General features: G+C 42.0%; 1 protein-coding gene across 4 annotated transcripts in view; it reads right to left on the reverse strand.

Moving 5' to 3' along the window:
• Positions 1-26,982, reverse strand: part of PAPPA2 (pappalysin 2) — a 274,087-nt gene that overhangs the window by 41,021 nt on the left and 206,084 nt on the right. For all 4 annotated transcript variants that reach the window (XM_019425665.2, XM_019425675.2, XM_019425648.2 and 1 more), the window contains 3 exons: positions 15,050-15,218; positions 13,501-13,636; positions 11,684-11,793 (listed from right to left, as the gene is read on the reverse strand). In XM_019425665.2, coding sequence (XP_019281210.2) covers positions 11,684-11,793; positions 13,501-13,636; positions 15,050-15,218 — 415 coding nt within the window. The remainder of the gene's footprint in view (positions 1-11,683; positions 11,794-13,500; positions 13,637-15,049; positions 15,219-26,982) is intronic.

The following is a 26,982-nucleotide window of genomic DNA, read 5'->3' on the forward strand; positions in this document are numbered from 1 at the left end:
AGTCTGTGGGGAAGTAGCTGGAAAAATTGTCAGTGCTTCCCCATAAGAGGATACGTAGCCTCGGCAGCCTCACATGATGTCTATGGCCAGAACTCGCCAGAACACCCTGAATTGACTGTGCCAGCTTCTCTTATGCCCACTACACCTTCTACGCCAATCACTTCTTCTATAAATGCAGGAGTTTGGGGGTGCCTGGGTAGTTAAGTGTCCGACTCTTATTTCTACTCAGGTCATGATTTCATGGTTTGTGAGTTCAAGTTCCGCATCAGGCTCTGTGCTGACAGCATGGAGCCTGCTTGGGATTCTCTCTCTCTCTCTCTCTCTCTCTCTCTCTCTCTGCCCACCCCCTGCTCTATCTCTCTCTCTCAAAATAAATAAATAAACTTAAGTTCTAAATAAATAGATAAATAAATAAACAAGCAAATAAATAAATGCAGGAGTGTTGGTTTGTTAATAACACTTTAGAAATTCTAAGGATATATTGCAAAGGGACTTAAAAGAAAGGAAAAGAGTCTGTCTTTACTTTTGATGCGTTTTCTTCGATGCTCTTTTGTCCTATTATCTCTGACTGATGTTTTCTATCTTTGTATTCTTATGTGATTTTATTATCGTGTAATATAGATTCACAGAATAAAATATAAAATGTATGAAAGGTTCACAGTCTCCCTCCTACTCCTGATCCCCAATCACCCAAGTTCCTCAGTTTGATTTTCTGTGTTTTGTATCATTACAGAGACGTTCTACGCATATGCAAACATATATGTATGAAATTATCTCCTCACACAAATTCTAAGATGCTGTCTTTTTATTTTGTACTTTGGTCTGTTGTTTGTTTGCTTGCTTGCCTTTATTCCACTTCACAGTGTTTCTCGGGGTTCTGGAATGTTGCATTCCATTGATTACATAGTATTTCATTGCATGTATAAGATCTCATATACTTAACCAGGCCCATACTGATGGATATTTAGGTGATTTACAGTCTTTTGCTCTAACAAACAATGCTATGTATAAATCATTTCACACACGTGCAACTATTATCTGTAGAATAAATACATGATAGTAGAACTGAGAATACCCATCTCAATAATTCTTTAATCTCACTCTCCCTCTTGCTCTCCCTCTCTCTCTCTCTTGAGATGAATTCAAACTGGCTTCTTCCTTAATCTCCATAAAATTGCAAAAGCTTCTGGTACCTGGGTCTAAGACCATTCTAGATTGCAAAATTCTTGAGAATAGGGACCGTCTCCCACTCTTACATCTTACCTCAGTGACTTAGAGATGATGTTTTACAAGCATCTGTCAACCACTAAATAGTTAGAGCTCCAGAATTCTCCTCTATCTTCTGGCCCATGAACGTTGTTCATCCCGTAAGAAAAGATATGCACGTGCCATTAACTGAACTACTACTTATTGATCAAAACGGGAGGAGAATTTCAAATACCCTTCAGGCCTTAAAGTTTATGGGCAAGTTTGTGGTGGTGAGGTGTGAGAGAGGAATGACACAGTAAGAAGATAAGGAGAAGGGCTAACTCCTGGTGGGATGAGTTAACTTAATTCAACAAGGGAGCTTTTAGACTGAAGTGTCTCTGATGCCATGGTGGTCTATGTAAGCAACCCAGGATCTAAGCCTATACATGCTTCAAGATTATGAAACTAAAAACTACGGACAACCAATCACAAAGAGCCAACGAGGCTTTAAGCTACAGCCAATCAATGATTTCCTTACTTTCCTTCCTTTTTTCTCTACCATAGTGTCTCCTGAGCTCCTCTTGGTGAGGCACTCCTAACCATTTCTAGTTTCACACTGACTAATTCAAACAGATTTTTGCTCACATAAACTCAAGATTTTTCATATGCCTCAAGTTATCTTTTAACAGCTCCCTATGATTTTCTTTTTTTCTGGAATATTTTTGACAAATGGTGATAGTATATATTACCTTTGAAAAACTATAGAAATTGGGGCCTCTGGGTGGCTCAGTCAGTTGAACATCTAACTCTTGGTTTCGGCTCAGGTCATGATCACATGAGTTGTGGGATCAAGCCCCATGTTGGGCTCTGTGCTGGCCGTGCACAGCCTGCTTGGGATTCTCTCTCTCCCTCTCTCTCTGCCCCTCTCCTGGTTGTGCTCTCTCTTTTTCCACATAAATAAATAAATAAACTTTAAAAAAAGAAAAGCTAGGGGCGCCTGAGTGGCTCAGTCGGTTGAGCGTCCAACTTCAGCTCAGGTCATGATCTCGTGGTCCGTGAGTTCGAGCCCCACATCGGGCTCTGTGCTGACTGCTCAGAGCCTGGAGCCTGTTTCTGATTCTGTGTCTCCCTCTCTCTCTGACCCTCCCCCGTTCATGCTCTGTCTCTCTCTGTCTCAAAAATAAATAAACGTTAAAAAAAATTAAAAAAAAAAGAAAAGCTATAGAAAGTAATTGAAAGAATGTCCTTATATCCTCTGTTCAGCCTTATCAAATCTTAATTTGCTGTACCTGCTTCCAGAACCTAAGTCGCTAGAGATTCAATTAATGTCCTCTACATGTAGCCCTCCAACCTCATTCTCCTTCCTTCCTCCTTATTGGTAACAACTATTCTGAATTTTTTTCAGTTATTTATTTATTTTGAGAGAGACAGAGAGCGAGCAGGGGAGAGACAGAGAGAGAAATAAAGAGAGAGAGAGAAAAAGAATCCCAAGCAGGGTCTGTACTATCAGCGTGGAACCCGAGGCGGGGCTGAAACTCACAAACCGTGAGATCGTGACCTGAGCCAAAACTAAGTCAGACGCTTACCCGACTGAGCCACCCAGGTGCTTCATAACTATTCTGAACTTTTAAGTTATTATTTCTTTACAATTTTATATGATTATTATTGCTATGACACTATTAGCAAGCCACTTTTCAGGTGAATTGATTGTGAACAAAGATTTGTTTTGAACTTTCCAAAAGGAAAGCAGTCACAAGGAAAACCAGTGTAAAGATTTTCTCTCAGGCCATTTCAAAAATTTTTAAAAGTAAAAAGGAAGATGGGAAGAACAAAGGGAAAGTAGAAGGGGGGAGACACAGAGAGAGAGGGACAGAGAGATGAGAGAGAGAGAGAGAGAGAGAGAGAGAAGGGAGGAAGGAAGAGGAAGGAAAGGAAGACCAGTTAAGGGTTATTAGGATGGTCATAAGGCAATTGAAGGCTATTGCCTGGTTAAACATCTCACTAAAGGTCACAAGACTGATAGTTAGCCAACATTAAGGTCTAACACAGAATTGCTCAATTGTTTTTTTTTATCAGGAATAGTTACTTGACAGAATGGGCTAATCGCACCACCCCAACAAAGTTCTGCGGCTGCCCAGGTCTGTGACCATTTCCTTATGACTACAAATGTATGCAACCCTAAGTGAAGCACAGCACTGTTTTTGCCTTGTTTATCTGGACAATAGCACGTTACCCTGCAGTTTGCTTTTCAAGTTCTTCTGCACCCCCCCTCCCAAGACTATCTTGGACTCGAGGCCTCGAGACTCACTCAAACTGAAAGCAGATACTTCCATACTTGAAACTGATGAAAAAGAAGGCTTTTTCATGACTCATATCTGAGGGATTTGCTCTCCCGCTAATGTGTGTATGGCAAGGGTCACTGGAACTCTTACACAATTGTGCCCATTGAGAGGACACTGTGGGGGATGAGAGCAAGGATCGGGACATGAGACACACAGGAGGGTGAGACGAGCTAGTCGGACACGATGGCTCCTGGAGGGCACCGTCTTCTTTCTCTCTTCCTGCTTCTCTCTCCCTCTTAAAACGTTTTGTTTTTTTTTAAGGAATTATTAATCCTTTGGGGGCCAATTTGGGAAAACAAAGTCAGAAATTACAAGATTTGTTTTGACTCGAGCAATTCTAGTGAAGAGTTGGGGAGCTGAGGGAGGGATTCCCTGCAGTGTTGACAACCTTTGCAAACCTCACATGTGTAGCCACAGGAAAATCTCATTAGTTTGGACCTCACTAATTCCTAATTGTGATATACTAAAGAAAGAAAAAGCATTGTTCGGTCTGTGACAAAATGAATTTATGAAGCAAACCAACAGAGGAAATGAGATGTTATGATGGATGCTTTTGTACTTCAGAACGGAACACTTTCAAGTATAATTTAGAAAAGCTCATTTACATGCAAACAATTGCCACATTATGTATAAAAAAATCACCTCCCCATGAAATCGGATTCTTGAAGGACCAATGCTTTACAGCGTAAGTCAAAATGTTAATTTTCCTACTTTAAATGGTAAGTCTCAAGATAGAATAAAACACCCTCTCAACACAGCGGTTAAAGACAGTCATAAAAATTCAACCTTACAGAGGCCTCTGGAAAAATCAAAAGGTTTGCCCTGAGAAAGAGCTCTGTGGAGCCAGGAGCCACTCTCTTCATCCAGCAATGGATGAAAAGAGCGATGTGCCGAGCAGATCATTCCTACCCTCGAGAATCTTACCGTTTAGGGGTAGAATGACAGAAAAAAAAAAAAGAAAAAGGAAGGAAAAAATGAAGATGAGGAAGAACAGGGATGTGCTCCCAGCAAAAGTCTGAGGGAAGCTCCTCCCACATGCTCAGCTCAGGCTCCCCAGACAGTCGGGTGTCCACACAGTGCCTGAGACATGCGGGAGGCAGTGGGGCAAAAGCTCTGGTTGCTGGATGTGAGCAGTGGTACCGATTGGGCATGTGGCTGTCTCCTGCATCCCAACTGCCAGATTCCACTGCTCGGTCACCTTGACTGGCAGGCCTTTGTTTGACTGCCAAGAAGCCCTTTTGTTGGTGTCTTCTCTTTCTGCCAGGATATTTCTCTGCTGATGTTGCTACCATGGAAAGGCCTAGGTCTCTGTGTAGTAAGTGAAGGAGCAAGATACCTTTACAAAAACAAAAGACCCAGAAAGTCCATCTGAGCCTTTCACATCCCTACCTCTTGTTCCCCACAGCCAGCATGCCCCTGAAACATTTAGAAGTCACAGTAATTTTCACCCTTACTTTCAGTCTCCCAACGAAAGCTGTTAGAAGTTGCTTCTTTAGTCAATGTTCAAATAGGAAACAATAAATGGCCCTTAGTTCTCTTCCCAGCCCCATTTGTAAAAGGGACAGGAAAAAGACAGACAAGGGGCACCTGGGTGGCTTAGTTGGTTAAGCATCCTACTTGGGCTCAGGTCATGATCTCACGGTTCGTGGGTTCGAGCCCTGCATGGGGCTCTGTGCTGACAGCTCAGAGCCTGGAGCCTGCTTCGGATTCTGTGTCTCCCTCTCTCTCTGCCCCTCCCCTGCTCTCTCTCTCTCTCTCTCAAAAATAAGTAAACATTAAAAAAATTTTTTTTAAAGACAAATGATCTATACATTTCTGTCTACACACACACACACACACACACACACACACACGTACACACACAAATAAGCAAAGTACAGAACTCATAGAATGATACATTTCTTTTTCATAGAGATAGCTGGTAATATCTGTTCAGAGATGAAGGAAATTTCCAAAGGTAAGATTTGTACTAAATGAAGTGAAATTTCATTTTTACTGAATTCAGAACTATATGCTAAAATCCATGCAAGACATTTCAAAAGTGTTATATTTGACTCTTATAACAGCTCTGCAAGACAGATAATATTATCGTCACTCTCGCTGACGCACAGACAGAAGCGACCGAGGGGTAAGTACCTGAACCCAGAAGGATCTCACTCTTCTATATGCCAGTTGCTACGTGGAGTTGTTTTTCATCAAAACCCCAGGATACCTAAGTCCTCAGAAATTCTTTCTTTACCAAATAGTATATGATTCTAGGAGTCAGGTATCATTTGCAGGAATAAAGACCAGCAGAACTTCCCAGAGGAGGGCAAATAAACTTTGTGGGTATCTAGAAAGTATACTTGATTGTTCTTTAAAAACAATCTCTTTCCCAACAAGGAATAATAGTGTTACAGGGAACTGTCTCTCTAAATGATTTTTGTTAGACGTTATGGAGAAGGAAGAGAAGTGTGGGGGTTCTCATAGTTGAGAGGACTGACTTCTTTTCTACTTGCTGCTGCAAACACATACTAGGCGGGGAAGAAATGACTACGGCAAACAGGGTGATTCGGGGGAAAATCACACTGGATTTGGAATCAGACAAGTCGATTGCACTTCTTTCTCCATTGCTTGTTATAGCTGTGCAAGCTTGGACAGATCATCCAACATCAAATTTATTGGTAAAACAAGGATAATCAAATCCTGCTTTCCTAGTTTATTAGTTTGTGATAAGATTAAAATGAAATTATAAATATATAAAAACATATATTTTATATATATACACAACGTTGAAAACAACAAAGTGTTATCCAAACGTAAGATATCATTTTTATTACAAAGAATGAAGTCATTGGAAGCAGACTAGAGAAAATGATACAATTCAATTCATTTGCTCTGTAGTCCTGCCAGATAAAAAGGTATTTGAAGAATGGGAGATAGGGATTTGCACGAAATAAGGAGATCACCACTTACTAAACAAAGGAGCCAGGCTCCAAACAGGCGTGCTTGTACTTAAAATATTTATGTTGTCAGTACTTTATTTTGTAACAACAGTGTCTCTCAAAACACTCCAGCGGAATTACCTGGTGTGCCCCACGGCGTCACCAGCCTTTCTGAAGGGGGAACCCAGCTCTGTTCCTCTTACAAACTGCCCACGTGAATTCTTAAGGACACCAATACTTTACATTGAGTACAATATGGACCCTCCCCCAAGATGATTAGATGTGAGTTATAGGGATTTTACTTGATGAAGAGTTTCATTTAATACAACTGCTTTGCTTCTTATTTATGAGGACAACGTTAGCTTTTCCACCCCTCATGAGCTGCTGGGTGCCACAAAATAGCAGACATCATGAAATTATCTGTGGCTCGTGTATAATCTTCTGAGGACCTGGGAACATAAGAACAATAACTTCGTCCCCATTCCCAGTGCTTCCATGGACCCCTTTCTCTTGTTTTCTGTTATGGTAAAGTTTTGATATCCTAAGGGGCGCCGGGGTGGTTCAGTCGGTTGAATGTCCGACTTCTGCTCAGGTCATGATCTCACGGTTTGTGGTTCGAGCCCCGAGTAGGGCTCTGTGCTGACAGCTCAGAGCCTGGAGCCTGCTTCGGAATCTGTGTCTCCCTCTCTCACTCTGCCTCTCCCCCACTCATGCTCTGTCTGTCTCAAGAATGAATAAACGTTCACAAAAAAAATTTTTTTTAAAGGAAGAAAAACAGCATCCCATGTAAGCTTTTTTTTGTAAGCAATACTCCTTTATTCCATTATATCCATGAAATTGTTGAGAGATGCCCAAAGGACAGCTTGTTTAGCCATTCTATGATAATTCATGTGAACTGCTGGATTAACTCTGGGTTTTCTTTTGGCACAAAGAATATTGATTTGGGGGTTCAGGAGAAGATGTTATCAATTATATGTTCCATTTTTTTACTAAATTTTTTGAGAGAAAAAAATTTTTTTCTTTTTTTTCTTTTTGTGCACGTGCACATAAGCAGGGGAGAAGCAGAGGAGAGAGAATGAGAGAGAGAGAGAGAGAGAGAGAGAGAGAGAGAGAATCTTAAGCAGGCTCCACACAAGATCAGCCAATCTCATGACTGTGAGATCCTGACCTGAGCCTAAATCAGGAGTCGGACACTTAACCAACTGAGCCACCCAGGCACCCCATTTGTGTCCAGCTTTTGAAATTCTGACCTCCAGATATCTTTTTAAGGGACGAATTAGTCTTACAAGGTAAGGATGAAACTCATTTTGTGAGTTACCTCAATTTTTCCTCCTCATTATTAGAAGAAGCTAATTCACTTTGTTTTCACGCAGAAATAGGACACAAGTCTCAAAAGCACCACTAAAATAATAGTGCCTCTAACAGTATGAAAATTGTGATTGGTACAGTTATACCCCCAAATCATAAAGAACAGGGCAGTATCATTACAGATGGGAAGAGCAGACAGTGGTGAGGAAAAGCGATCTGTCACCAGTAAGAATGGAAACTGATCAAGAAAGATTGTTCTTCATCAAGCACAAAGCTAAGTTCTACCCGCGTTCCTCATCTGATACTCACATTCACCTTTTGAAATAGGTATTATGTCCATTTTACACACAAGAAACAGAGGCGCAGAACAGTAAAATTGCCTAAAATTATGCAGCTGAGGAAGAACAGAGATCATGAGTAAAAACTCGGCTTTTTTTTTTAAATACATTAAAAAAAATTTTTTTTTAATGTTTATTCCTTTTTGAGAGAGAGAGAGAGTGAGCAGAGGAGGGGCAAAGGGAGAGGGAGACACAGAATCCAAAGCAGGCTCCAGGCTCCGAGCTGTCAGCACAGAGCCCGACGCAGGGCTCGAACCCACAAACTGTGAAATCATGACCTGAGCCGAAAGTGGACACTTAACCAACTGAGCCACCCAGGTGCCCCGTTTTTAACACATTTGGATTCTAAGGTCTACAACATTTCTGTGATGCTATCATCCTTAAACCATACCTGGATAACCTGTTTCAAAATCTGGATTTACTGACTAGACCATACTCAAGACATATGCAGTGATTTTGATGTTTGGCTTAAGGAGAAAAAAAAATATTCTGCATTTCTTCTCTGGGGTGGACAACTTGAAAATGACAAGGGTGTGATGACATATAGTCACATAGTCACAGAGAGCTGCTGAAATCTGATGAAATTTGGAGTTTGATGAGGAAACAGACACTTCCAAAGTAGAAAATGGCGCTACAAGAATTTCTTTGCTCATTCCACCAATGTTTATAAGACACCTACGAGGTTCCCAGCACTGGAAAAGCTACCAGGAATATAATGTAAACAAAAAGCTACAGAAAAAGGGAAAATAACTAATAACGAATCTTGTGAAGGACAGTTAAGAAAAAGGAGGCTTTCAGAAAACAGAGAATATTATTTTCTAGTTTGGAAACAGGAAAGTCGCTGTATTTGGCGCCCCTGATGTCTTCATGAAGACAACTGAACTGCTCTTCTTTGAATGTCCCACTTGGAAAGCAGAAGCAGGAGACCCCCACTCACTGGAAGGCCTGCACTCTGGCCTTCCAAGTTCCCACTGGATGCCTTCATGGTGAAGTGGGTGGAGGAGAGTTCCTCAAGCAGGTGATTTCTCAAGAGGAAGAGAAGGGTCTGAAATGTCCTAAGCCTTTCCCCCTTTAGAGCTACTAATGAAGAAAGAGAAGGTTTTCCTCACAGGAAGTTGAGTTTAAGGGACTGAAGGAAAAGGTCCAGACCATCTGGAGCTCCATGAAACAGGAGGCCAGAGTTCTTCCTCCAGGCATTGCAATTCTAGCTAGGCCTTCACAACAGACTGTGGGGAGTGGCACAGAAAGTTTAGGAAGGCCAGGGATGGGAGAACCAGGCAAGGTGTTTTCTGGCTTTCTCCTTCCCACCCCAGTCCAGTCTTCAAGCTGCCCTCAGGCTCCTGGTGAGCTCCACCCTGCTCAGTGGCCTGCCCTGCAAGATCTTGCCCGGCCGTCTCTCCCCTATCTCAGCCTTCCAGTATCCATCTTCCCTCTCCCTCACTCCCGCACATACCCTGGTTTCAGCCACAGAGAACTTCTTACATTCCCAAGCCTCTAGAACATTCCTCTCTTGATCATATGTTATGACCCAGAGGAAAAGCCTCCTCATCCTTTGATCCTTCCTGAAGCTCCTAAACAGAAGAATTAGTTGCTTCTTCCAGGGTGTTCCCACTGCACCTTCTACCACAAACAAACCACTTCCCATGTTGCATTATTATAAATGTCTGTTTTCATGGCCAGATTTTAAGTCTTTAAGTCTTGTAAATAGAAGGACTATCATTTTTTCATCTCCATATTCCCTGCACTCAGCCCCATTCCAGGGTCCACAGTTAAGTTCCGATCAAGGATTGTCCAATGAATAACTGATTGAATTTGTAGGAGCACGCCATTCCCGTCCCCCTCTCCTGAGTCATACATAAGAGTAATTTTTCCTGATCCTCTTGCTTTGACACAAATCCCTGCTGATAAGATAGCACCACTAGCTGGTGAGGAAAAAAGAAGCAATCTGAGGACGGTTTCCAGATGAAATGCGGTACATCTCTAGAATCCATCTCTTGGTCACTCTAGGAGAGCAGCCTTCCAAGGATTTCATTTGTTAGTCTAATAAGGCAACCAAGCTCCCAGACTCCCTGTCATCCCCACCCTTCCCATTCTAAGGAGAGATACCTAACTTACCACAGGATCTTCTCCATCCTGATTTTGTATTGCCTTTTCTTACTCTTTTTCATTTATTCACCTCTCAGATATTTACTGAGCACTTACTACATATTAGACACTGTTCTAGGATATGGGAATATAGTAGTGAATGGAACAGACAATAATCCCTCCTTGGGCTTTTTATTATAGCAGCAGAAAGGGATACTAATTTAAGATACATAAGTAAAATATATAATACGCCTGGTAATGGTAAGTCTTAAGGAGAAAAAATAAAAAAGGGAAAGGGGGACAGAAAGTGTTAGGTGAGTTAAAATTTTAGCTAGAACAGTCAAAGAGGGCCTGGAATTTGAGTAAAATTCTAAAGAAAGCCAAGGAGCAAGACGTGAAGATACCTGGGAGAAGAACAGTCTAGGCAGAGGGAACTGCAGAGCAAAGGTCCTGAGGTGGGAGTGTACCTGGCATGTTTAAGAATCAGCCAGGAAGCCACTGTGGCAAGATCAGAGTGAGCCAAGGGAAGCGTGTAGGGGAGAAAGAAAGGTACAGGTGATCACTGGAGGAGAGGAGGCCATGGAACCGAGAACCCAGGTTTTGGGAGGATCAAGTGTGTGGACACCGAAACCAATGAGTTATGCAGGAATATCAGCTCACATGACTATGACCTAGGAGCTAAAATGTTTAAGAAATGAGAAGAGGAGGTGACTGGAGGGTCAGAGGATGACAGAAGATGAGGGTGGTGAGTGATTTGCTCCTTTGGCATTAGATTCAAATGTGGGTGACTCCAGGGAGGAGGCAGGGTAATGGCTTGGAAATGGCACTGAGGAGATGGGCGGGATGGGGGGGGAGTGGACAGCAGCCCTTCTTCTAGGCCCAGAGGAGAGAAAAGGCAGGGATGGGCATTCTTGGGGTTTCAACTGAGAATGCAAACAAACGGAGAGCCCAGAGAAGAGGCCGTCGATGTACTGGGTCCTACCCACGACTGACTGGACTCCAGATGGCCCTGGGAGAGGATCTCGGGGTTCAGAAAGGGTGGGGACAGAGACAGGGAAGGCAGCTCTCTCGGACTCCCTGTGGTCATTCTTTCCCCGTTTCCAGTTTCATCACCATCTCTTCCAAGCCATCCTTCCCTCTCCACCCTTCTTTCATCTTTATTCATTTCTTTGGCTTCCTCAAAGTCTTCCTGTCCTACTTTTCATTAGCAGTGATTTTCTCTTTCAATTTCCCTTCCTGAATTACCGTTCTCTTATGTCTCCAAGTCCTCCTTCTAGATTATCTTTTAAACTGTCCTTTGGATAGGGGCCATCTTTTTTCCCAAGTGTCCTCTTTTCTCCTCCTGAGTTTTAATTTTTCTCTCTAGGAATGAGCCGTGTGGTTGTTTGCTTTAAAGATACTTTGAAAGCCTCAGAAATTACTCCAGGGAATATGCTGTCAGTTGTGGATTTCTCAGCCATCTTACGTCCTTGGCACATAAAAATGTCCCTTTCCTCACCTGGACTTTGACAGGTTCCATCCAGTGCTCCAGCGTGTCAGCAGTGACGTTCTCAGGCAGAACTACGGGGTCACTAGGGGGAATCACACATGATGGGGAACACACAGCACCTGAAGGAACAGAAATTTACAGCAGAGACTTGAACTTCCTAGATCTCAGTCTTTTTCATCCTGGAATGGACAGCTTTGATTTTTTAAGGGCAATTAATTTGTATGTTATGGGTCACCACATAATCACGGCTATAGGCAGGGCTGACATTCATCTACCATGTACCTGTAGAGACCCTTCTACACTAATTGCGACAGAGGTCACTGCTCCACGTTAACTCCCCTTGACCCAATGTCCACTCCTCTTTCTGGTCCAGAACAGCCCCTCCTCTGCAATCTCTGAACCCCTGCATGATCCAGCAATTAAAAGTTTGACTCTTGGTCCTGCAGACTCCCAAGACCCCACTCTAGGACTCTGGCCAGCCGAAGACTATCCTGATTGGCCGATGCCTTTTAGCACATTTAATATCATTCCTGCTTATATGATCTCTGGAAGGCTGATAATTACAGCAGCCATCACCTAAGAAGTGTACTAGCTGGGGGGAAAATGGCCCAGAAATGATGAAGGCAGATTTATGTCTGTTGCCCCACTGAACATTATGCTGGCAGCCAAGAAACCTATGTGTTTAAAAGAGAAAGCAACAGGAAATTAGAAGCAGAGATTTTGGTCATGTGTTAGCCTTCTGAAGGAAAATCTTGCTCTACTCCCTTGTATGTGGGTCCAAGTGTCTTAGAAAATTCTATTCAAAGACGGCTTGCTCCCAGGGTTCCGTTTCCTCATCTATAGATATGCTCATCTCCAAGTTTCTTTGCAGCTCTTGCGATCTCTATTTCTATGTTTTTTACAAACCTATGAAATAACTCAAAATGCTACATGACTCTTAAGAGCTCTATATATGTGAGCACCTGACATTTTAATGCAGAAAGTAGAGAGTGGGGAGATGAGAATTTGCTCATGAAATACCATTCAAGAGGCCCAGTCTGAGCACCCTACTACTCTGTGCCTGGCCATGAGATATCTCGGTGCAAAGAGCAGCTTGAAGATGATAAAGAACCGTCTCAGAAACTAATGAACTTTCTCATTCACTCAAATTATACCCATTGGCGTGACACAGAATGACATAAAATTACTCCTTACTTATGCAGTTCAGAACTCAGGGTTAACCTTACAAGGTTTGCCACAAACAGCATTTCTTTTCTATGATCCTTATGGCCAGCCAGGGCAAAGTTGAATCAACTTCTCTATAGATCAGCTCCGACCACAGAGCTGCAATTACTTGATTTAGAAGTTGCCCAGAGGCTCCGGAGCCTGGTCCCCTGTAGAGAAAGAATGGCCGAAGGGCAATGCAAGCCTGCAATCTCCAAGCGGCCCTTTCAGGAGGGAATGCCCCGCTCCAGATGCAAGGGCAGAAATGACAGAGAAGGGACTCAGGACATGTGTGGTATGTGGCTACACATTCCCGCCTGTCCTCTTGGACTACAACTCAACTCCTGCCACAAATCAATCCACTCTCTGCCTGCAGCTAAGTGGGTGACATGACCAGACACTCTGCAAACGGCTCAGCAGCAGCACCAATACCAACGGCACACACATGTGCGAGAGTAAAATGGATGCGTTTGCCATAAATTTCATTTTTACTGAAGCAGCGAAGAGTCAACTTGCACCTCCAACCACTCCTCAGGGAGGACAGTGGATCTGACTCCAAATCCAGTGAGGCCTCATAAAAGGATGCCTTGGGAGCAGAATTCAGCATCTCGTCCCAAACTTACCAATCCCGTATCCCTGTTCACACTTGTACTCCACAAAATTCAGCTCCGATGGGGGTGGTGGGCACTCCCCTTGTAGGTTCTCACACAGCTTGAACTCCTCAGTCCACAGTCCCTCCTTAGTGCAGAGGATAGGAACCTAGAATATCAGAAGTAAACATTTCCATTCTTATTTTGTTAATTTCATTTAGAACAAAGGGGAAAAAGAGGTCTGATTAAATGGTAGTGTTCTCCAAGTTTTAGGACCTGGACTAAAAGACACGATTGAAGTAATAAACCATGTTGTTACTGACCACAAAATAAAAATAAAAAATGAGAAAAGTTAAAACAATTTTTTTTTGGCGTGTTGACGTGAAGAAATCATGAACAATCTTGTCATTAATGAAATTTATTAACAATGTGCTTTCCTTTGGATAGAAGGAATCAGACAGTTGTTAACTGTAGCCCACATATTCGTAGCTATTTTTGGACTTTTTTCCACAGATGGCGTTGTTTTGCATCGATTCATCCATACTATCACACCAATGCTGCTTGTAGCAAATGTCAGATTTTTTTCAAGAGGAGTGTGATCCAGTGAAGCCAATTCATAATCTTTATGAAGGTGTTTTTGCCTTTCTGCTTGAATGGGCACATCACGGTTGCTTTTGATCTCACCAAAGTTTTATTCCCTCTCTCCATAGGTGTGCTGGTTTGTGTAACTCTTGGCTCTACAGCCCCAATGATCACAAAGCATACTATATGCAGATCACAGGGAAAATAGCAGCAAATCGCAAAACCCAAGGAAGCAAGGTTTTAGAATTGTAGATAACTCTCCCTTCATCCAGGGCCAACTCCTTGAGGCCTTAAACAATCTGTGCAAATGGATGTGTTTGATTTCTCTGGGGCCTCATTTCATGGCATATTCTTTCCACATCTGTCCAGCAGTGCTTACCTTGGAGTGCTGGACACTGAGATAGACATGGGCCAGGAGAGCAGTCAAGGTCATTGATCTCTGCCTAGGAAGTCTGCCTAACTTCCTGCCTCATGTATGTGTGTGGTACTTGAAAAGATTCAAACCTGACATTGATTTTAATCATGTAACCACGATAAGACTGTGGTTTTCATTTGAGACCTCTTGCGCCAAAATCCTAGGGAGAATGGTAGTCAAACGGTGTTTTTTGCCGAGGAATTTGTGTTTCTGTTCAGGACTCCATTCTGTTGAAAAACATGATACCAGCTTTCATAGCCAGGTTAGGTCAGTGGCCATACATGGGAGGAAATCACACTGACTGCCAAATCAAAATCCCAGCATTTCTGGAATTTACCCAGGGACCCAACCCATCCGGTTTTTCCTTTTATCCAAGAGGAAGTTCTAAACTCAGGAGAAACTATTCCAAAAACATGGTCTCTTCTGAATTCTCCATCAAATAATAGCAACACCGCTGGGTAGAACCCCAACTTAGGAAGGCCCTGCCTGTTGGGATTCATTTAGATCATCTCTGGTGAACATTCTTGGACGGGTCATCAGGATTAGAGCATGGCCTGCTCCAAAACCAAGTTCAAGTCATCTTACCCTTCCGCCTTCCTGGTTACAGCTGAGCACACACTGGCTGTTGAGTTCAAAGCCATTGGTACATTCATACATGCCTTCAAAGACAGGGGAAGGGGGCTCACACACCACTGGAACGCAGCTGCCTTGCTCCCAGATGCCACCCTCCAGGCACTGTATCTTCAGGAAATTGCTGATGAGACATGAAACAAAATAGCCTGTTAGACTTCCGTAAGGAGGTCATGGGAGAAGACTGAATTCTCCATAAGTCTAAGGAGTAGCAAATAGGCGGGAGCAGTTCGTTCTTGTTAGCTATGGGTCCTACCTCTCCAGTCTAATTTCCAAGTCATGGAAGGAAAAATAGTAGTATACACTTAGTATCAGTGATAACAGTAGCTCCTGTATAGTATAGACATACCTTGGAGACACTGCAGGTTTGGCTCCAGACTATCACAAGAAAGCAGATATTGCAATAAAGTGAGTCAAATGAATTTTTGGTCTTCAGTGCATTTAAACCTGTGTTTACACTCTACTGTGGTCTATGAAGTGTGCACCAGCATTATGTATGAAAAAACAACGAAACTTAATCCTATCCAAGTTTTGATTTAAAGTGAGCTATGTGTGGGGTGCCTGGGGGGCTCAGTCAGCTAAGCATCTCACTTTGGCTCAGGGCCGTGATCTCACAGTTCCTGAGTTCAAGCCCCGCACTGGGCTCTCTGTTGACAGCTCAGAGCCTGGAGCCTGCTTTGGATTCTGTGTGTGTGTGTCTCTCTCTGCCCCTCTCCCACTTGTGCTCTCTCTCTCTCTCTTACAAAAACAAACATTAAAATTTTTTTTTAATAAAAAAATAAAAATAAAGTGAGATACATGTGATTCTTCCTTTTACCCAAACACTTAGAGAACGTCATGGGGTTATTAACTGGCCTAATTCTAGTTTTGTTGTGTCTCTGTATTCAGAGGCTCAAGGAGAGGGAGAGGGACAGGGGAATGGCCAGGTAGTGAAGTAGTCAGAACACCCATGATATTTATCGGTTAAGTTTGCTGCCTTATATAGGTGTGGTTCATGGTGCCCCAAAATGATTATAATAATAACATCAAAGATTGCTGATTACAGATCACCATAACAAATACAATACTAATGAAAAAAGTCTAAGATAGTGTGAGAATTACCAAGATATGACACAGAGACAAGAGGTGAGTAAATGCTGTCAGAAAAGTGATGCCTATAGACCTGCTCATTGTTGCCACGAGGCTTCTATTTGTAAAAAACTGCAATGTCTTCAGAGCACAATAAAGCGAAACACCATACAACTAGGTATGCTTGCAATATATGATCTATTACTCTCAAGAGAGCTTGATAAATACCAGTTCAGGGTCTAACCTGTTTACACTTGGGTTTTATGTAAGCCTTTCATCTTGAGAAGTCTTACTCCTAAGTGCACTGAGAGATGCCAGGTAGGATGATGGGAAGAAAAAGTTATGCCAAACTCAGTGGACTACCCAGAAGTGACTTGGGATCATCAGTGTTAATATGGTAACACAACTGATAACGCTACCACTGTTTCTTAGTTCTCTGGAGAGGGGAGAAGATGCAGCATACAGATTTTCTTTTAAAACAGAGTTTCTTTTAAAACTCTTATCCTGAACTTCTGAAGGGCAAGAATCTCACTAGAGATTACCATGGCCATTTTGTTTGTTTGCGAGTCCATGACTTCCTTGGAAAGAATTCACAGCTTTTGTCAGATTCTCAGAGGGGGCACGACTCAGCACTGGGCCTGAAACAACTGCTCTTCCTTCTCGCGCACGAACATGGCCTCCAACCAGAGAGACTGTTTTGGGGAAGACAGCAGTCAACAGAACTGGGTCTTGACACGGTGAATTCCATTCCATTCCCCTTCTGACTCACTGCCAATTTGAGGGTGTTTTCCATGTTGCTGTTTTAATGCATCCACTTCTGATTCAGAATGATTCTGGATGGCTCAGTCAGTTGAGCGTCTGACTTTGGCTCAGGTCATGATCTCACGGTTCGTGAGTTCAAGTCCTGAGTCGGGCTCTGTGCTGACAGCTCAGAGCCTGGAGCCTGCTTCAGATTCTGTGTCTCCCTCTCTCTCTCTCTGCCCCACCCCTGCTTGTGCTCTGTGTCTCTCTGTCTTTCAAAAATGAATAAACATTAAAAAAAATTAAAAAAAAAAGAATGATTCTGGCTACATGCTTGTGATTCTAAGATAGAAATAATCCATTGGCCATTGACTCAACCATATGGTAACCCTAAATGATTATTTTACAGTGTCATGACCCTCTTTTTCAATTCAAATACACCAACAACTTTTAATTACTGTCGTACTATTATACAATGCCTCCTGTGGGCTTCCCAGGTATTCTAATATTACACTACTAAAATATTTATCACATTGTTTTATAAATGTGCACATGTCTCTCTTTTCCAGTAAATTGGAAACTTCCTGAGGGCAAGGATTGTATCTTGTCCTTGTTTTTAATTCCTAAGAATAATTCCTAAATAGTATCTAGCTACATTAGGCATTAGTTAAGTATTTTCCAAGTTGAGTAATTTAACCCCAATTCACAGTGTATTAGGCATACCGCAGAGCACATTACACACAGTAACACTGAATGATCAGAATACTCGTCGTGAAATAGTATTATTATTCCTATTTCATAAAGAAACAGACTCAGAAATATTAAGTAATTAGCCCTACAGCACAGAATGCATTTGATTTCAAATAATTTAAATGAATTTTAATAGTTTAAACATTTAAACAATACCCTCCTAGAAACAAGTGAAGGAGTATTCCTTAGTACAATGTACTAAGGGTTCTCTTTTCTCCACATCCTCTTCAACACTTGCTATTTCTTGTCTTTTTGATAATAGCCATTCTAACAAATTTGAAAGGATATCTTCCTGTGGTTTTGACTTGTATTTCCCTGATTAATGATTTTGAACATCTTTTCATGTGCCTGTTGGCCATCTGTATGTCTTCTTTGGAAACATGTCGATTTTTAATGGGGTTGGTCGTGGGGTTTTTTGCTATTGAGTTGTTTGAGTTCTTTACAAATTTGGGGTATTAAACCCTTATTGATTATATGATTTGCAAACATTTTCTCCCATTCAGTAGGTTGCCTTTTCTTTAGATTGTTGGTTTCCTTTGCTATGAAGAAGCTTTTTAGTTTGATGTAGTCCCACTTGTTTATTTTTGTTGTTGTTGCCTTTGATTTTGGACTCAAATCCAAAAATTCAATGCCGAGACCAATGCTGAGGAGCTTATCTCCTATGTTTTCTTCTAGGAGTTTTATGGTTTCAAGTCTCACATTTAAGTCCTTGATCCATTTGGGGGCAATTTTTGTGTAGAGTGTGAGACAGTGGTCTAGTTTCATTGTTTTGCATGTGGCTGACCAGTTTTTCCCAACAGCATTAATTAAAGAGACTTCCCTTTTCCCACAGAATATTCTTGGCTCCTTTGTTGTAAATTAATTGACCATATTTGCGTGGGTTTATCGTTGGGCTCTCTATTCTGTTCCATTGATTGATATGTCTGTTTTTATAACAACACTATATTGTTTTGATTACCACAGTTTTGCAGTATAGTTTGAAATCAGAGAGCGTGATACCTCCAGCTTTGTTCTTTCTCAAGATTGCTTTGACTATTCAGGGTCTTCTGTGGTCCCATACAAATTTTAGGACTACTTGTTCTAGTTCTGTGAAAAACACTATTGGCATTTTAATAGAGATTGCAGTGAATTTGTAGATTGCTTTGAATACTATGGATATTTTAACAATATTAATTCTTCTAATCCAAAAGTATGGAATATCTTTCCATTTACTTTTGTCTTCTTCAATTTCTTTCATCAATGTCTTTGAGTTCTTAGTACACACGTCTTTTTACCTCCTTGGCTATATTTATTCCTAGGTATTTTTTTTCAATGCATTGGTAGATGGGGTTGTTTTCTTAATTTCTGTGGTAATTTGTTATTAGTGCCTAGAAACAATTTTACTGAATTCATTTATTAGCTCTTCACTGAACTAAGAAACGCAACTTCACTGAGTTCATTTATTAGTCCGAAATTTTGTGTGTGTGTGTGTATGGAGTCTTTAGGGTTTTCTCTATATAGTATCATACCATCTACAGACAGTTACAGTTTTAGTTTATTTCTCATTTGGATGTCTTTTATTTCTTTTCTTGCCTAATTGCTATGGCTAGGAGTTCCAAAACTACGTTGATAAAAGTGGCAAGAGTGGGAATCCTTGCCTTGTTCCTAATCTTAGAGAAAAGCTTTTGGCTTTTCACTGTTTATTATGATGTTAAATAGTTACTAAGATTCATACTTTTATTCCCAGGAATATTAGAGTAAAAATCTGATTTTATGACTGGAATTCTGAAGCATCATGGTTTATGTGAACATATATCTACTATCTGCTAATAATAAATACTATTTATGAGTTATATTTCAGGTATTTGGCAAGACACACACATATACATATATATATATATGTGTGTGTGTGTATATATATATATATATATATATATATATATATATATATATAATTTCATTGAATCTTCCAAATGGCAGTTAAGGTAAATATACTATGAGTATATTTACATCTATGAGTATGGCAAAAAAAGAAGATTCATTTTAAATTTCTGTATGGAGTAATAAATTACAGATCAAATATTACACAAATTTTAGTATACAGCTCAAGGAATTTCTACATGTGAATATACCTGAATAATCACTCAGATCAAGAGAAAGAGTATTTCCAGCTCCTCAGAAATCCCCTGGTGTTACTTACAGTTAAACCTTCCCACACCCCTGCAACCCACACTATTCTGACTTTTTCATCAGCACAGATTAGTCTTGCCTGTTCTGCAACTTTATATAAATGAAATCATACACCATGTACTAGTTCGTATATGGCTTCTTTCCCTTAAAAAACGATGCCACTTAAAAATGTTTTCCCAAATGTAATTTCAATGAAAGTTTTGTAGTTGTTTTGATTATAACTAAACTCCTTTTTGTCCCTCTTATAGACTGGAGAGTCTACTCTTCTTTCACACTACAGAGTTTATATCCTCCCAGGGACTCTCTTCTTTCTACCACCTCCCGCAGATGAGATCCTTCCTCTACCTCTGCTGAACTGACATCCTCCAGCTGGAGAGAGCAGGCAATACCACCGACACCAGGGGAGAGGCAAGGCTGTAAAACCTTGCATGTCAGCATGGCTATAAAGGAAAACCCTTGCTTGGCCAAGATGATAATATTTTGACTTCATGTGGTATTTTTCTCTGAATTGGTTGGAACTCTTCAACATGGAAATAGTCCTCCCTTTTCCTGCCCAGAGTAGAGAGCCATTCAAGAATGCCAATTTCATATACTTCCTTGCCAGTTTAATAACCTCAGGGATGAAGGTAGATAGATCAAACTTGCATGGGGAAGAGTGCCTTGGGCACTGTCGGTGGTACTTGAACAATGTGACAGGCCCTGCACTCCAAACTACCAGTAATATCACTAAAATTTAGAGAGGGAGAATGCTGGAAGGTAGTTCTCACTGGTATCCCTGGACTCCATCAGAGGTACTACAGGCAGGAGTGAAAGGAAGTTGGGAAAGATACCTGATTTCCTAGGAAATGGCATTTCATTTATACAGGGGTCCCTATGCCCCCTTAACCTCATGGATTCTCCTTCCCTGTTTCTTCTCCCTTGTATGGGGATGGCCTATTATGGTCATTTTTCCACACACCTCTCACAGCTTCTGCCTGGCACTCTATCAGATGACATACTTCAGGTTCTACACTCAGACTTCTCACAACACATTTGATTGGTCAATTCCTCAAGGCCCAATAGCAAGCGCTGTCTCACTAGCTCCATGTCAATGCTGTCAATCCCTGTTTGTGGCACTAACCTTGAGATCCCATAGTAAGGAGCCTGGCACTTGAGTGCCATGGGCTGGTTCTGGCCATAAGGGACTGTGATTGTGGCAAAGATTCAGTGTCCCGATTCCTTCCAGTTCCAAGAAATCTGTTTCCACGTAGGGCCCTTGAAGGGGACTACAGCCTATAGCAATGACGAGACTTTGATCTCCAGGGGTGCCACAGATCCCTCTGCTAAGTTTAGTGTTGAGAAATGACCTCTGAGCCTTTTAAAATCATTAATGAAAAAAATTGGTTATTCACAGTGGTTCAACTCGTTCACATAAAGTGTTATGAATCAAGAGTCAAGAGGTACTTTGAAATCATGTAGTGAACAGGTTTGTGTTTCAAAGAATGATGGCATTAGATACTAGATCAATGCACACAGGCAGACCCTCACCAGGACAGGGTTTCCAAGACTTCTTTGATAGTCCAGTCCAAATGTCCTTCAGATGAAACATTCTACTCACTGACTATCTGCTATATTTTTTTCATTCCAGTGAGTAAAAGAGGCTAAACTATCACATTAGGAACCATGAGGAGACTTGCCCAATGCCACATTGCAAGCAATTCACTGGCAAAAGAGAATTGACTCTGGAGTTTTCAAATCATAATATAACGCCGATCCTCAGACCAGTGGTTTCCAAATGACATTTGTAGGCCAATCATGGAGACATTTTAAAGACCTAGATTGACAGCTTACTAAATCAAGTACCCTGGGACTGGCCTAGCACTCTGTATTTTTTTTAATGGGCCAGCAGTCTTCCTATGTAGCCAGGTTGGCAAACTACTAAAATCGACGTTAATTTCCAATAGCAAAAATTAACCTTGCCTGTAGAAATCAGAGAGCAAAATCACCTACCTAACAACCCTGGTGAAAAAGGCTGGACGCTTAGCAAAGACAAAACAGAAACAGCTACAGCCAGACAACTTACTCTGGAAATGGTATCATGAGGAGTTGGGGGTAGGGGGCAGGTTTGTATTTATTTTCCTTCTAAGTACTCCAGACAAATCACCACAATTTCCAAGTTAGAAGATGCTTTTTCCAATTTCCAGAACTTGTGGTATCCACCTAGTGCTGAAAATCCAGCTGTGCTCTTTCTGCTTCTTACTCCACTGCCAGAAGTAAAGATCTTGTAATCAAAACTTGGCTGAAAGTTTGACTGATGTTGCTGGAGGCACACATGAATCTACCCTACCCCATCCTTCTATCACCACTGCAGGGTTTTCAAAAGTAGTATTTACTTTTGAAAGGATGCTTGTTGAGTCCAAGAGAATTATCATGTCTTTACCCATCAAGGGCATCCGGTGTCTCCAGTGGGTAGTCCCTCATGAATAATAACAATAACAGAAAACCAATAAAATATTGCGCACTGAAGTGTTAGGGATTGTGCGGAAGAATATATATCTATATCATTCGATCCTCAAACCCACCCGGTGTGATAAGGACGATTGTTATGTGAGTTCTTCATTCCTTTGTCTTCCCTCATTCTTTCCCTCAATGACACCCCCTATCATCATCTATCCTGTTGCTCAAATTTGAAACTTAAAACACATCCTTGATTCTACTCTGTCTCTCAATATTACCTTTTCTCCAAGCCCCCATCTGATCTTATTCAATCCATCAGCAAGTCCTCTCAGATTCTGCTCCCAAATATCAGTGGAATCTGTCCCCATACCTCTTGCATCTCCACTGTTATGAGCGCTAGCCCAAGTTTCCACCCCTCACTTCCTTACTGGACACCCCACTTCTCTCCTCTGGATTCCTTTCTATCCAGTTGGCAGACACCGGTCGGCGAGATATTTTATAAAATAAATAAATACATTACATCATGTCATTTTCTTGCTTAGAACATTTCAGTTGCCTCCTCTTGCTTGGAAAAAAAAATCCACACTTTCTCAATTCTTACTCACAAGGCCCTGCATGATCTGGCCCACTCTCTCTGACCTCATCCTACCCCATTCACCTTCTTCAATGTACTTTGTCCACATTGGACTTAGAATCCCAAGCACAACCCAGTTCTTTCCTACCAAAGGAAATTCTCCCTGCTTGTGTTTTTCCTTTTGCTTTTCTGAGTGGCTCTTTTTTGTATCTAAAAATAATTTTTGCCACCCCAGAGCAACCTTATTTTACACCTTTATTATTTTCTGTTTTTAATCAAAGCACCTATCTTTCAAAGATGGCATGCTCTGTAATTTTTTTTTTTTTTGGTTTTATGAATTTGTTTCCTGTCACCCCCACTGGAATGTAAGCTTGGTAAGAGTAAGACCTTATTTACTATCATATCTTCAGTGGCCAGCACAATGTCTGGTGCATAACAGGCACCAATAAACACGGGTTCAATGAACATATAAATGTTTATTTTATAGACGAGGTAAGTAAGGTTTTAGAAAACTAAGATACCTTGCCTGGGATTATCTAAGTGGTTGATGGAAGAAAAGGGATCCATCTGATGGCAATGCCTAAGTCATAACAGGGAAGCACCAGTATTCCTAGAAATGGAGGAGCAGATAAAGTACCTCCCTTTACCAAGTACAAGTGCACTGCGTGTCACAAAGTCCTACCACATAGAACATCCCCTAAAAGCAAGGAGTAACTGCATTATTTTTATTACATAAATAAGAAACTGAAGCGTTAACTGGTTAAGTGTTTTGTGTGACACACAGGCAGCTTTTTTCGAACTGAAATTCGAAGCCTCTTTGCTCAGAATAGAGTTTAGCCCCCTGCCACTTAAAACGTGGTTCCCAGCACGGTAGCACTAGAATCACCTGGGAGTCTGGTAGCAATGCTGAATCCCAGGCTCCACCCAAGGCCGACTCAATCAGAGTCTGCATTTCAACCAGATCCCCAAGTGATTCCTATGCTCATTCAGGTTTGAGAAGTTCTGCTCCAGACTATGTTAAAGACAGTGTTCTAGCCCCACCCCGGAGAGAACCATCAGCACTTCCGAACTCCATACCAGCTCTTAACCAACTGCAGACCTGGTTTCTCAAGCCAATATCCTAGATGAAGAGCAGTCACGGGCAGTCCATGGCCCGTGGGTGATTCCGGCCTCTCTACAGCAGGCCTGCTGATGTTTAGCCCCAGTCTACTGTACCGGACTAGAAATAGCATCAGCAGGACCATCCCACCAGACACATTGGCTTTGGTTTTTCCTTCTTCCCTGACTCAAAAAAATGCCCCTTACAGAGCTCTTTTTCCACGTAAAATAGAGCCTCTCTGAATGAGCTAAGTCCTAAAAGTAGGTACAGTTCTACTTGGAAGCCCCACCCCTCACTTCTTTTTTTAAAAAATGTTTATTTTGAGAGAGAGAGAGAGACAATGTGTGTGTGACCAGGGGAGGGGCAGAAAGAGAGAGAATTCCAAGCTGACTCCACGCTTTGGCACAGAGCCAACACAAGGAGGAGATCATGACCTGAGCTGAAATCAAGAGTCGGATGCTTCACCGACTGAGCCACCCAGGTGCCCCCCAACCCCTCACTTCTATCTTTGGACTTTCTGCTACTAAATCTTAGGTCTCCAAATCTGCAGATGCAACAATGCCCTGCCCCCGGTCTGAACACCTAACTCAAGGTCGAGGCCCTTCTCTACCTCCTCCTGTGCCGGCCTTGGTTGTCCAACCCTCAGCCTCTCTCCTTTTAAGTCCAATAGCTCCTACTTAATCTCTTTTGCACGAGTCCCTTGGCCCCTCACGTCATTGTCCATATAGTTAACAGGGTTACCTTCCTACTGAATCTTCTCAGGTTACCCCCAGATTTTAACACATTCTGAAGTTCCTCTCTAATGCATGTGATTTAAACCCAAACATGTACAATGGCAATTAACATTATTCTGCAGAATTCTAATACTCATTCCCTTCAGTGTGTATTTGCAGACCTGGTAATTACACTGAAATGCTGGAGTGAACTGGGTCCAAGACAAAAACTATTAAACAGGGATCTCTTGCCTTCACCATCTTCCATCATTCACTTGTCTATTCATACATCCACTCAACAAGTATTCACTGAGCATCTAGTATGTGCCTGTGCATTACAGAAAGCCCTGCAGTTGTAGATACAGATACCGGAGTAGTTGTAGAACCAGAGTACTGACCTATGGGGGGCCCGGAGAGGGAGCCACCAGCACTGCTTGGGGACATGAAGGATATCAGGAAAGAAACACTTTGAGATGGGTTCATTAGACAGGGAAGGAGACAAGGGCATACCTGCCAGAAGAACGCTGCATGAAAGAACCCAGAGGTGTGAAAGGTGGAGTGTGTTTGAAGCTTTGGCCAAAAGTATAAATGGGAAAATTGTGCACATATGCATGTGCGCCCACCCTAATTTCTGAAGTATGTTCAGCTTTATCTTGCTCTATCTTGTGTTCAGGAAGAGGCAAGGCAAGAGAAGCACCTGGAGGAGGGAAGGTAGGACAAAACTCTGGCCAAAAAGGGCCCCAAACTGTCTGAATTCAATATCAGAGGGCAGGTTCTCTCACTGCAAGAACTCTTTTGTCTATCTTCACAAAGTGTTCAGTGTATGAATTCCTTCAGGTATTGCTAGATCTCTGTTCCTGGTCAGCCCAGGTCACAGACAGGCCAGATAGAAAGTGCTCACAGTAGGGGCACCTGGGTGGCTCAGTCAAGTTAAATTTCCAACTCTTGATCTCTGCTCAGGTCGAGATCTCACGGTTGTGAGATGAAGCCCCGCGTCAGGCTCTGCACTGACAGCACGGAGCCTGCTTGGGATTCTCTCTCCCCCTCTCTCTCCCTTTCTCTGCCTGTCCCCAGCTTGCACGTGTGCGTTCTCTCTCTCTCTCTCTCTCTCTCTCTCTCTCTCATATAAATAAATAAACTTAGAAAAAAGGGAAGTGCTCACAGTAGAAACACACATCCCCACACTCACCTTGGAACTAACTCTTCAATCACTGCATATCATTGTTGCTCTTTTGGACAGCAAAGCTCTTTACATAGCTCCTTGTACAGAAGTCATAGCAATGATAAAATCTGAGCCCACTAAGTTCTGAGAACTTCTGGAAGGTTGTGATATGCCTAAGGACTTTGGAATTCACACAGGGGAATCCCACATTTACAGTGCTCCAGACAGCTCACCCTTCTGATGTGGGCTAGAATGAAAAGGCTGGTTAACATTCTCCTTGAAACCTTCCCTGACTAAAGAGGAAGAGTCAGAGGCCCCAGGGGACTTCAGTAGGCTTTTAGTGGCTGCACTGGGTGATTCCCATCAGGAATAAGGTGTGGCCAAGTGGTGAAGAGCAGGTGACTTGGAATCAGGAGACTAATGCTCGAACTCCAGGTGTGGCTCCAAATAAATCTCTGGCTTTTAAAACATTATTTAGCTTTCTTGTCTCAGTTTTCCAATCTGAAAACAGGGTTTCATACCAGCTTCTTTACAAGATCATTAGAAGTTTATATAAGTTGGTTTAGCATCCCACTTCGGCCCAGGTCATGATCTCATGGTTCCTGAGCTCAAGCCTTGCACTGGGGTCTGTGCTGATGGCTCAGAGCCTGGAGCCAGCTTCGGATCCTGTGTTTCCCTCTCTCTCTGTGCCCCTCCTCTGCTTGTACTCTCTCTCTGTCACTCAAAAATGAATAAATGTTTAAAAAAATAAGTTCATATAAGTTAGTGTATATAAAGTATGTAGTACAATGAATGGCACATGCAATGCTCAGTGAACAGCAGAAATTATTAGCTCCGATGACCAAAAGATCTACTCAGCCACACTCCTCGGTCCATCCCTCTTTTTCTCTCTCCCTGTGTATGTGATGAGTGTTCCGTGTTAACATTCTACACAGGCTTTCCACCCTACTCAGTTGTGCAGATTTTTGTCCCTCCCAGAATCCTTCAGGAGACAGTTTGTAAATCAGTTTGGCTTAACCTGACCCCATCACTAGACACCAAAAGAAGGTCACAATCAACCTGTTCACCCACTAGGCTAAAGAAGGGATTAATAGGAGACTGAGACGGAGGATGAGGTAGGAGGAAAAAGAAGCAAAGAAAAGGCATCAGGGAGAGAAAGTATGGGTCGAAAAAACT

Source organism: Panthera pardus, unplaced genomic scaffold (genome assembly GCF_024362965.1).
Source record: "Panthera pardus isolate Hobbes unplaced genomic scaffold, ASM2436296v1 HiC_scaffold_21, whole genome shotgun sequence".
Classification (NCBI taxonomy): Eukaryota; Metazoa; Chordata; class Mammalia; order Carnivora; family Felidae; genus Panthera; species Panthera pardus.